Source organism: Boleophthalmus pectinirostris, unplaced genomic scaffold (genome assembly GCF_026225935.1).
Source record: "Boleophthalmus pectinirostris isolate CB_2022bp ecotype Guang Dong unplaced genomic scaffold, ASM2622593v1 HiC_scaffold_8, whole genome shotgun sequence".
Lineage (NCBI taxonomy): Eukaryota > Metazoa > Chordata > Actinopteri > Gobiiformes > Gobiidae > Boleophthalmus > Boleophthalmus pectinirostris.
In genome coordinates, this window is record NW_026571515.1 from 21,281,246 (window position 1) to 21,293,927 (window position 12,682).

General features: G+C 37.6%; 2 protein-coding genes across 2 annotated transcripts; one reads left to right on the plus strand and one right to left on the minus strand.

The window, feature by feature from the left end:
- Positions 1–1,221: 1,221 nt before the first annotated feature.
- bcas2 (BCAS2 pre-mRNA processing factor) lies at positions 1,222–5,000 on the plus strand. The gene is made up of 7 exons (XM_020922502.2): positions 1,222–1,409; positions 1,899–1,991; positions 2,297–2,367; positions 3,024–3,185; positions 4,372–4,422; positions 4,511–4,591; positions 4,682–5,000. The coding sequence occupies exons 1-7, from the start codon at positions 1,317–1,319 to the stop codon at positions 4,806–4,808; spliced, it is 678 nt and encodes a 225-aa protein (XP_020778161.2). The 5' UTR covers positions 1,222–1,316; the 3' UTR covers positions 4,809–5,000.
- Positions 5,001–5,293: 293 nt separating this feature from the next.
- otud3 (OTU deubiquitinase 3) lies at positions 5,294–11,395 on the minus strand. The gene is made up of 8 exons (XM_020922395.2): positions 11,265–11,395; positions 10,132–10,413; positions 8,789–8,937; positions 8,023–8,135; positions 7,819–7,941; positions 7,470–7,590; positions 7,214–7,386; positions 5,294–6,663 (listed from the first exon to the last, which is right to left on the minus strand). The coding sequence occupies exons 2-8, from the start codon at positions 10,335–10,337 to the stop codon at positions 6,499–6,501; spliced, it is 1,050 nt and encodes a 349-aa protein (XP_020778054.1). The 5' UTR covers positions 10,338–10,413; positions 11,265–11,395; the 3' UTR covers positions 5,294–6,498.
- Between the last annotated feature and the right edge of the window lie 1,287 nt (positions 11,396–12,682).

The following is a 12,682-nucleotide window of genomic DNA, read 5'->3' on the forward strand; positions in this document are numbered from 1 at the left end:
TAACCACGTGCCGGCGTAATGACGTCAAAATATCAGATCAGCATTCAAATTAAAGGTACACTGCGTAACTTTTCTAGTGGGTGCTTGTCTCCATGGAGATTATTCAAGTTTTGCCTGAAATGTTCCACAGTACGTTATTATTAAAATATAACAAACTGTGAGCCGTTAAGCAGCCCAATGCCTGTGGAACATTCCAGACAACAAACAAAGCAAGAACACAACAATTATTTTTTGTTTGTTTGTTTTTTTCCTTTTTTTTTTTAAACGGACTTTGGTCTTCTTTTGTCAGGCCAAAGCTGGCAGACTGTCGTACTGAGAATACAATCTAATTACAGATGGCAGCTAAGGTAATGAATATGTTATGGAACAAAAATCAGACTTCATCATGATTTCATCATGACTTCATGAATTGATGAATAGATTACACTATAAGTTAACACGAGTAAGTCATATGAGCTTGTGAGTTAAAAATGCACTTATTACTATTTCCTGTTTGTATTTTCTGTTCCATTATAATTTATTTGTGAAACTGATCATGATTATGCTGAATTCCAAAGTTTACATGAACTCATTATTAACCAGTCATTACTGTATCATGATGATCATGATCATAATCGCATTTTTTCTAGGTGCTGCTAAATAAATTATTTAAGGTGTTTTAAAAAACGGTTGACTAAAAAAGAGAAATGAAAGAAGTAGTGTTGTGGAAATGATCTGAACAATAGTACCACAACACACAAGACTGCCTGCTGGTTTATTATGTCTGAAATCGGTAAACAAATTGTTCTACTACTGACAGTTTCTGCTAGCAGTGGACCCAGAGCAGTGGGGTAAGAACAGTAATATTGTCTCTGAGTCCAAGTCTTTCCCCAAGTAACATTTGTCTTGCTGGTTATTTATCCTGTTTAGCTCAGAGAGGCTTACATTAGCATGTGAAATCAAAGAACAGACATGTCAATGAATACACAAAAGGTACCTGCCTCCCTGTGTTATTAACAGATAAAACACAGTTTGAGAACCACTGACCTAGAATGTTCTGGCTGGCTTTAATCATAAGTACTTCAAAATGGAGATACCACATTTTACAGTAAAAAGGTCTATTTACAGAGTGAAAATGTGTTTATTATTTCACTTATTCTAAAGCTTGTTTACTTTTTATGTTTTTGTAATATCCTAAATATCCACTAGGTGGGTTCAAAACCATTAGATTGAACCGGATATAACTTTTTCCATTTCCGCTTGGCCAAGTGCGAGGAAGCAGAAGTGGCGGCGTGAGAGAAATCCTCTCTGAAAAGAAGCGATATAAGTTCACAGAAATGGCCGGGACAGCGTCAGTGGCTGGGGAGGTGTTTGTGGATGCTCTTCCGTACTTTGACCAGGGTTACGATGCCGCGGGAGTCAGAGAAGCGGTGAGTTTTTTAGAGGCACAAGCGTTAGCCGCCACATGCTAACTAGCTCGCAGTCTCATTCATAACCATAGACAGTTTGCCAACAAGAAAAGAGACGCGTGACTGCTAGAAATACACGTAGTAGTTAAGCTTGCTTTAATTTTACAAAACCAAAGTTGCGAACATGATAATAATGACTGGACTTTAAAGTTCATCTATGCGGCCAAAATGGCACGTTTCATGATTTGGTAATATGATTGGTTATGTTAATAAATTCTTTATTAACCTAACAAATTCTCTACTACACTGTAAAAAATACCAACCTGTCTGCCTGGGGAGTCTGTTGTAAATTCTATAAGTTCTGATGCTTCTATTCTTTAGTGTCATCAATACAATATTTTTTACATTACATATGTGTGACTATGGGTATTTAATGTTCCCATCTTTTGTTACTTACATCATGGACTCATAATATCTGGATCAAGTAATTCTGAGTTTAATCATGGTTAGGCTGCAGCGCTTGTGGAAGAAGAAACCAGGAGATACAGACCCACCAAGAACTACCTGAGCTATTTACCAACACCTGACTTCTCTGCTTTTGAGGTAAATTCAGTAATTATTATTGTGATTAAGATATGAATTGGTGGTTTTCAGATTATAGATTGTGATGTGATGTCATGCTCTTAGATGGGCGCTAAGAGACAGTTTTCTTTATAAACTTATGAAAGATATAAAATATCCAAAAGATAAATTCACAGATGTTGAACCTGATCATTTCTTTTTGTGACTAGAACCTGTACCATACCACCACATAACAATACATACAACATCTGAAACCTAGCAGTATGATCTGGACATACAGACTGTATTCTCTTGTATGATTTAATACTGTATGTTAAATTCTTTAGACCGAAATTATGAAGAATGAATTTGAGAGACTGGCAGCTCGACAACCCATGGAGCTCCTGAGCATGAAACGGTAATGTTAAACAGGACAGTTGGAGGGTGCTGCCCTGCATGGAGTTATTGTACCCCTAAAATGTATTTAGTTGGTATTTTTATTAGAGCTTGGACTTACACTGATTTTTTTTTTTCATTTGTTTAGAATCTAGATAAGCTCTGCTGATATTTTTGGGACAATAAATAGGGCTGATTTCAATTTCTGTTATTTTAATTTATGACAAACTCACCTACAGTCCCTTTTTACCACAAACCTTCAAGAGGGCTATGTAGTCACATTTTTAGCAGTCATTAATTTGCATTGAAGTGTACAAATTAAGATTTAAGTGTACTCTTTAGGCACCAGGTTGGCCAAAAGAAAATATCGGCCTGTGCTGATGATGTAATGCTTATAGATGATTCGGTAAAAAATGCTAATATCATCCTGATATATTGGTCTATCTCTAATCTTTAATTCATTTACTTAATATTTGTTTTATTATTTGTAGATATATTATTAATATTGTTGCTGTGGGGTGTGCGTGGTTGGCCGTTTGTGGGTGGGGGTAACAGAATGTGAGATGACAATGTATAATATTGACAATGAACTAAGTGGGTTTAAAAAAAAAACCAACAACAACAAAAAATAACTTTGAATTATTTTTATAATAACACTACTTTGAAATTACTTTCAAGGTATGAGTTGCCAGCACCCTCTTCAGGTCAGAAGAATGACATTACAGCATGGCAGGAGTGTGTGAACAATTCCATGGCTCAGTTGGAACATCAGGCTGTTCGCATTGAGAACCTGGAGATCATGTCACAGTATGGGACAAATGCCTGGAAAGTCTACAATGAGTAAGTAGCTACAACTGTTAAGATTGTATCTATATCTCTGACTGCAAATACAGATGGATAGATAAATATTTTATTGATCCCCCAGAGGGGAAATTCAGGTATCACAGCCTATCTCAGGCGCATCTTTTAGAAAAACAATACAGCATAACATGAGGACAGGAGGAAGCGAAAAAAAAAAAGAAACCAACCCCAGACCATGCTCCTGTGGGGAGTATAATGTGGAACCAGGACAAAAAAAACCTCTGCGACATAAGTTCATGATCAAACACAGTACAACATGGTGACTTGCAAGGGTAGGGGAGTGGGGGGTGGAGTTATAGGCTATACAAAAACACAATACAGCAACGAAGGCGTGGGATGCGGGGTGGGCCTGGAGATGAGCTCTGCCTGACACTCAATCCATGGAGAAAACATTTGTGAGGTCCCAGACAGAGTCAACATCTGCAGGTGTAAGTTTGAGTGGGAAAGGAATGCAAGAGGGTCTCCCTGCCATGTTCTTCCGAGGGAGTTGTTTGTTCTAGAAGCAGCCTTGTCCGAGGCCAGTGCTAGATGAGGAGGGAGGCCAAAAGCAGATGATGTTCAGGTTGTTTGAGTTTAGGGCAAGTAGCCGCATTTCAATTCCCATGACTACTCTCTTGTCCATATCTCTGTATATATCAATTTGTCTATGCAGGGCTGTGAGCTGATGTTATCTATATTGTAGTTTAAAGTTTATAGCCACAATTCGAGTGCTGACAGCTCTGCCCAGTGTTCTAATCAAACCGGGCAGCCTAGTGGGGCTTTAAATCAGGGCCATGCCTAATCCAATCAGCAAAAGGCCTGAAATAATGGTTCTGAATATGTAGATGTCTTCAGTGTCCTCCATGGAAAGAGCTGCCAGACACACAATGCACCACTTCTCCCAACTGTCCAATGTATGCCGCGAACGTCCTGGTAAGGCAGTCTGGTTCCCCTGAACCCAAGTTCCTCATGTCAGTTGTACTGAGAGACCAACTGATCAAATCCATGATTAATTTTAGGTTTGGAAGAGCAGGGTGGAGAGAGTCTATCAAAAGTATAAGACACTAGAGTGGACAAGAGAAGCGAAGCAGGGAAGATAAGTTGCGAAGATGCGACCGTCTTCGAGAGCCAGAGAGAAGAGCTTGCTTAATAATTATTTTTTAACTTTTTTTTTTTTTTTTTACAGTAACTTGGCCTTTATGATTGAGATTGCGCAAAAGGAACTACAGAAATTCAGGTAAAAATTGGTTTTAGTAAAAAAGTGTAAATATAATGTACCCTATTTACAGATATTTATTACAAATATAAAATATTTACTTTTGCAGAAAGCAAATACAAGATCTCAATTGGCAAAGGAAGAATGACCAGCTGACTGGAGGAGCTAAACTACGAGAACTTGAATCAAAGTATGTTTAAACAACTGCATTTCTCTTGATGGCCAGATGGCCTTTACTGTGGTGTGTTTGACATTTGTATGTACTTTTATCTTTCTGTAGCTGGGTGTCTCTGGTCAGTAAAAACTATGAGATTGAGCGTGCCATTGTTCACCTGGAGAATGAAGTGGCTCAGCTCAAACAGCAGCAGGGGGAGGAGAATAAAGAGAATATTCAGCAGGACTTTTGACAATGAACATTTCTACAGACTGGAGAACAACACCATATGGAGGCAATTCAAACGGGACTTATGCCATTGTGAGGCTGAAAGAATGAATGAATATTGGTTTATAGTTTGTGCTGAAAGTTACTGTAAATATTTTTTCAAAGTTGTCTTTTTTATATAACGTCAATAAAGTGGACTGTGAGTCTTACAAATCTGGGTGAAGGAAGTGGTGTGTTTAATCATCTGACCTGTAAAAAGTTTTGACTTAAGTGGTTGGAGACATTTTATTTTGGCCATTTTATTTACCGTACTCTTAATGCAATGTAGCGTCCTGCATTAATGTACTTGTTACCTGACCCCTCATAGCTCTAACCACCATGGAATTACATGTTTTTAGTAGCCTGTACTGTAAATTAAGATAGTGTTTTAATTTAACACTTCCAGCTGTTTTATATCATTGAATAGGTGTGCAATGTAGATTAGAAATGTCCAAAAAGCCAAACAGAATATAATATCTTATAATAGTCTTTATTACAGAAATACAATATGAGCCACAGATGTGACTGCAGTGCTGGGCACTAGTGGAGCGCACATTTGAAAAGTTCACCCTGTTTCAAAATCATTTTTCCATACTGTCAAACCCAGTTCCTTCAAAGGAATTACGTGGGTTACAGTGGCTATGGTTACACGCACACAAAAATCTGATATCTGTGATCAGAGTGTGCATGTAACCGCATCTACTGACGATAACCTATTCTTAAAGAGCAACTGACATAACTGAAAATACAAAGTAAATTGTGCAATATTGACAGAGGGGTTCAGAACCTTTCTACAAAGATTCAGTCACGGGGTCAGCCCATTCATACATTGCATGTTCTTTCTATCCCATGGAAGTGTGCATATCCAACTAATGGAAACTGAAAAATTAAATATGGTTCTTCAAATCAATAGCAACTGTGTAATGGTTAATGGTGGTGATCAGGGGCTCTCGATCAACTATCCTCGTTTTACCATACACGAACAATTTATACTGTGGAAAGAAGGTTGCTACTGATATACTTTTCAAAATAATGTAATCTGTAATCATTTAAACTTCTATATTTTGGCTAGGTCTGTGATGAGCAGCGGTTAGCCAGTACAAACAGAATTATCATCACATATTCATGCAAACTGCAGATTGCAACTAGAATTGATTTCTGAGCACATAATACCTAAACAAATGCTTGCAATACCATCAAATACTGTTGGCTACTTCTGAATTTGGGCAGATAAAAACAAAGAAAATATCCTAGGAGAATACAAAATTAAACAAAACAAACTTGCCAGTTGACAAAAATTGTTACTCCTAAAAATTATTGCCATTTAAGGGGAAACAGCACAGCATTTTCCCCTTTCCTCTTTGCTTATACATTTGAATAAAAAAAACACAAAAGTTGAAATAACGTAATACCGTGGCGGTAAACAGACAACATGGCTGCCCATGACTATCTGCATGGTAAAGCAAGGACCCCGGCTTGAAAAGGCATTAAGGATCTGACCAGCATATGCAACAAAATCACCCCTTCATACATTCACCCACAGACTCAAGTTCGCAGGCACCTTGATACTGTTTAACAGAGAAACTACATGGTTCTCTGGAGGAAAAGTCATTGAATGTGATTTAGGATGTGCAAAATGTAGTGAGTATCTGTAGCAGCAGCAGGGGCCTGATGGTTTATAAACTCAAGGTGTTGAGAGCCGGTACTAAAGTCACAGCGTCTGGCAGGTTCTGGTTCTGGTCTTGTAGACCTTTTTCCTGGAGAACCTTTTGACGATGACGCTCCTCCTGTCGCTTCTTTTTCTCCATTCGCTGTTGCTCTTTCCGCTGTTTGTTAGACACCTACAAAACAAATTAAACTGTATCCAGAAATGTATTTGCAAAAATATAATTTGTCACTAGACACAATATGCCCATATGTAAGTAATAATTATAATGCAGACTGCAGAACATAATATTGTTTTGCACTGAAGAAGTGTCAAAGATGTGACAAATTTTATAGCAAACACAACTACAATTTGGATGGTGCATTTTTAATTATTTTTCTTTGACATTTCCTTCTTCTGCAGGATAAGAGACAGGACTGTTAAAACACAACAGAGTGAACGCCCAGAAGACAATGGACAATGCTGAAGGTCCAAAACTAATACAAGTTTACATGGTAAATTTATAGAAACTATTATTTTGATTCACATATAGTTTTAACAGTTCTTTTGGGGTCATGTAGGTGTCATTTACATTGCCATAATATAGTCCTACGCTTGCTCTGGTTTAAACATTTTTATCTTTTTTTTAAGTTAGTCTGGGTTTTCTTACAAAACAAAATTTAGAATTCAGCATCTGGAGACAGTTTTGGTTATTCTTTTGGTGCCAATAAATCATTGCGCCTTGCCTTGGGTTTCTGTGCGTTGTTGCCCTCTGCTGGTTGTCTGGGCTCACTTTCTTCAGAAGGCGTATTATTGCAGTTTGAACAGGATTCAGAGGAGCATTGGCAGGCCTGAGCACCCAGCAGCCACTCAGCATTGATGGTAGCAGCACTCAGCTGGAGCAGGTTCTCCTCATCCCCTGCACACAAATACAAATACATCATCAGTGGATGCAAAATATGGATTACCTTCTGATACACAGTCTAAAAGAGAAGCACTTACCTGGTGTTCCTCTGTTCCTAATGGAGCTGAAGATGAGGTTTTCTTCATCTGAAGGGGAAATGTTCTTCTGTCTGTCTCTCTGACCATCACCAAATTCACGCTTTTGACCTTTTTGTAGATTCTGGAAACAACAGACACGGAGGTGAGACGGAGATTCTGTCATGTTCCTGGCTTTAGAGAAACACTGTTATTTTATGACAGAAAATAACAAAAAACAAAGACTAAATATCAGAGCACAAGTAGTCACAATGTTGATCTTTAGTATATAAATTAATCATGTAAATCAAGTAAAATGATTGTTTCATACTTAAAAATAAAAACAAAAAACTTTAAATTATAATGTGTCTACCTCTATCCGTAGCTGAGCAGGACTCTCTGTGTTGTCCCCAATCTTCCTCACACTGTCATAATGGTCTCCATATCGGTAGGCAATGTGCAGCTCTCTACACAGCTGATTCTCTGAACCATTAATCTGTGAGAAAATTTGAATTCTCATTGTTTGCAAATAAGGAAAAATCAGTAAAATGAGAAAAACACAGCCATCTGTGATTACCTCCCAGAGCGGTGTGTTAAGTTGGTGGATCACCACCTTAACTTCTTGGCTACGAGCAAAAGCTACAATGGCATCATTTCCTGCAAACGTTCCAGGCTGGGACAGGTTGGATACTACAGGAAAAACAATCCATAATATTAAGTGGACAAAATCCAAGTTGTGATATGCATTTCCACTGTGCCTTTTTGTTGTGCAATGCAATCAATCATGGCACAGTTGTTTACAAATGTGTAGCACACATTAGTTAGCTCATACAGCCATTACAAATCACTTAACCATTTTATTATTCTTTCCAGTATCACTTCTTCTTTAAGGCTATGTAAAAACAGGACAATGGTCTCCAACTCTATGAAGTGATCTACAGTGTTAATAAGTTATGATTATTTGTGGTAATAAAAACAGCAAAGTGTCACAATAAATGTTTTATATTTAGCGACCTCAAGGGGCAGCAGCAAAACCACGAGAACCTATTGAATAGACTTTATTTATAGCTTTTAATTAACTTGGCCACCCACAACTTCAAACAGGATAGGATACTCAAACAGGTTAGGAGTGTTACATGAGTTTAATACAATCATCTTTCTTTTAGTATCTGTGTATGACAGTTATTGGCACCCTATTGAATTCAGATAAGAAAAATAATGTTCCATTGACTTTTGAGGTTTTCTTTCTTACTGTGTAAAAGTGTATGTAATAGTAGCTCCTATAAACAGTTGCCAGTGCATTTTCCTGGCCTGTGCTGTCAGTTAGTAGGCGGTGTTCTTACAGTGCTGCTCAAAGGGGACATCATCCTCCACAAAAGGCTCAAAGTCCTGTCTGTGTGACTTCATGAAGTCGACCGTCTCCTGCCTGAGTCTGAGGTGAGCGCGCGAGTGACCTTCCAGCTGGTCGCCCAGAGCTCGGAACAGACAGTTCCTGTAGAGACATGCACAGATACACTGCCGTTTAGTATCTTACAGACTATTTATTCCACAGGTTCAAATTACAGGTGAAATTACTTGGCTGATGCTAGATATAACCCTGGTCTTGAAAATGGCAATACGCAGAAGCCAGAAAATAATGTTTGTGTACACCTCAGTCTTTTTCCCCTATGGCTCCTAGTAGTGTTATCACAATACAAACATTTAATAATAATAACAAATAATTTGACAGTATAAATTGTAGTTTCTTCAATATCTTATGCTAGTTCTAATTTAGAATAAGATAATTTCCAAACCTGTTAAGAAAATGTCATAATTTCTTTCAGTATTGTAAAAGTAGTATCAGTTTCAGTATTCTGAAAAGAATATCTAGTTTCCATGCTAGTTTAGTATTGATTAGTTGCTAGGTTTTAATACTTTTAACAACTTTCACTCCTATATAATTAGTCATGATTAGTTTAGAGCAGGGGTGTCAAACTCATTTTGGTCTGGGGGCCGTATTCAACCTACTTTGATCCTAAAGGGGCCGGATCAGAAAACTCATGGCATACAAACCCCAAAAATAACAATAAGTTCAAATATTTTTGTAAGGAAACGCAAATCTATTACAGAAATCTTTTTTAATTGTGGAACTCTTTCTTTTATAAAATATTATGAACAATCTGAAACTTTAAGAAAAATGCAATTTCAACACAAAGTTTTAACATGAACTTGTATGTAAATAGGATTAAGTCCATTTTTCTTGGAAAATCCTGCACTCGGCTTCACTTTTCTCATTTATGACATTTTGCTGATGAGGGTGTCACGGTCAACAGTCAAAACGATCGTCCTTTAAGAGCGTTTGGAAAGAGACAAGTCTTCATTTGTGCTGCTCTGGTGGGAGGCGTCACACACAGAGACGCTGGAGACGCTGCTATGCTCAGCGCCGCAGAAAATTACCAATATTTTAATAGAAAATATAATTAAAATATTTTAGTAGAAAATCAGCTGAGGGCCAGATTAAAAGGTCTTCGAGGGCCACATCTGGCCCCCGGGCCGCATGTTTGACACCTGTGGTTTAGAGTAATAAATGCAAGTTTGGTATATGGTATGATAAATGATGATGGCATGTGATACGCTGTGATTCCCCTTGTTATAGTTTGGTAATATTTAGTCTTTTCTGCTATTACATAAAATGTGTGTATCTTACCCATCTCCAGGAACCTCTCTGAGTTTTAGCCCCAGGGCCTGAAGCTGGTTGGAGAAGCTGAGAAACTCTGCTCCATCATCTCCATCCTGCCCTTTGTTTTTGCGATCTTTAGCAATAGCACGTCGTGCAGCCCTCTCATCTCTCTTGCGCTCTAGCTCACTCTTCTTGTTACCTCTGACCGGTTTTGGGGTCTGCTTCCTCGACATGGCTGCACTGGTACTTGGCAGCCCTGACAATTAACGAAATCTTCTGACAGAAACGTGATGGCAGTTAGATGAAGCCCTAGAACACAAAACAACATAACAGTGAAAACCACTGCAGTAGCTGTTATAAGTAAAAGTTTCAGGTATTTTATTATATTATTTTAGTTAGTAATGTCTCCTTTGTGTCTCTTACCACCACTAAAGAGTACATTTATTAACAACAGGGGATGTTTTAGCTGTGCAGTGATAGATCATAAATGCAAATTAATGAAGACTTCTGACAAGCCTAAAGAGCTAGCTGGATGAGCATAGGATATAAGAATTTCTAAAGTTCAGTAATATTTCATGGCCAAATAAGGTGTCATGTTCATGCCAGAATTTGCCTCAAAGGTTAAAGGAGGCATTTTTGGGATGTGCTGAGGTATAAGGGGAATTTATATGCGGTAATCAAAGCGCAAAAAATGGGCCAGCACTAAAACCGAATACATTAGGCTACTATTTCGGTTTTCTTATTGGGTAGCTAATACAAATAACTTTTTATTCAGATACAACTAAGACCATTTTCACAGTCGCGTCGAATTCAAAGTTAAAAGTCGTAGAATGTTTAGATGGACAATTGCACACGTTAAAAAAAAAAAAAAAAAAAAAAAAAAAAAACGGCAAACAGGCTGCTTTGAAGCAATAAAAGTATATGGAGCAAAAATGTTCAAGGATAAAAGCACCACACCAATATAAATCAAGCAGATCGTGGGCGTTAACCCAAAACTAAACACATTCGCTTTAGGTTAGCCATCACGCTAAGTTGTTAGCATCCAAGATAATGCTGACTATTACATAATAAGTCCTCATATTTCTGAATAACTTATAACCGTACATAATTTATGAACGAATCCGGTGGTAACATTGCATATTAAATCTATAACTACTTACCTTTTCAAAGCCTTTAGAGTAGACTGATATGCTATTTATTCGGTTTAAAAATAGGCTGATGATTTTCACTTTTTGTTTACAATTTCACTTCCGTATACGCATTTCCGCTAAAGACAGCGTGGACGGAAAAGGGGAAGGACAATTTAAATCACAAAAGCGCAATACAAGCATATTAAAATAAAACCTACACGTTAAAAGTTGCTGCTTATGCTACTATAAATGTACATCAAGTACCAACAGTCACATAAAGTAGTAAATCAAATGAAAATAAAAACAACATCAATAAAATCAACATCAATATGTATATATGCATTTTTTAAAAATGTGTTTATATTTGTATATTTAGATATTTATATACACACCACCAATGATGAGCTATGCAAAGAAAAATTTAAAACACAAATTAGTAGGTGCAAAGAATATGTGAAAAATAGAATCAATACACTTTAATCCTTAGACATAGGCAGGGACATGAGAAATGTCACAGAGGGGGAGAAATTTATCTGTGTAAAATATAGTATTGTTGAGACTTATTGACACATTGTGTGCACACAATCACACACATTCATGCTCATGTAGGAAATAGGCTTCAGGTATCAGTTTCCCTTTTTTCAAATTAATTCATTTGCCCATAACTGATGTTCAGATAAAATTAATTGTGTTGAACTGAAGCACCTTTGAAAGTCCATTCACAATAATGCACAAGTCTTTTTTGAAGTGTTAAAGTGCTGAGGAAGGCATGCAGCAGAAGGTCATTAGTAAACAGTACATTTAACCGAGCGGCAGTTTGTGCATACTCACATCTGTTCAACTTTAGACTCTCTCTATTTACTTCAGCCTGTGAATACCCCCTGGAGTTTTTAATTAGACTGAAGTCCAGCCTGGTTGTCCTTCTGCACTGGGGCAGGGCCAAGTAAAGGGACAAACAGTCTATGGCCTGTGGATCAAAGACTCTGCACAAATGTGATGATCGTGAGTGGAGTTTACAGTCATGCATGAATCAGTGACTCTTATATCCTCATAAAAAGGAAAGTAAAAGTTAGTGGTTTGGAGGAACATATTTTTGTCAGCTTTACTCAATAACTGCATACATTAGAGGAAGTGGGAAGAAAGGGGTTAGCAAGGGTGACCCAGCAGTCAAAAGGTTTTGGGTTGGATTCCTGAGCACTGAGGAAAATGCACCCAGTGAATGGGTAGGTTTTCTGCATAGTACCTCCCATGGCAAGCTGTATGTACAATACGATCATTTTTATATCTGACCAAGATTCTTACTTCTTTGGAAATTAATGTGAACCAACCAATGTTCAACCACTTTATTTGTGAGAGAAGACTCATACCTACTAGCGTATGCTAGTAGCTGTCCGTGGTGCTGAAATCAAGCCCTACAAAAACCTATTTTAATGTTGAATTAACTGTTT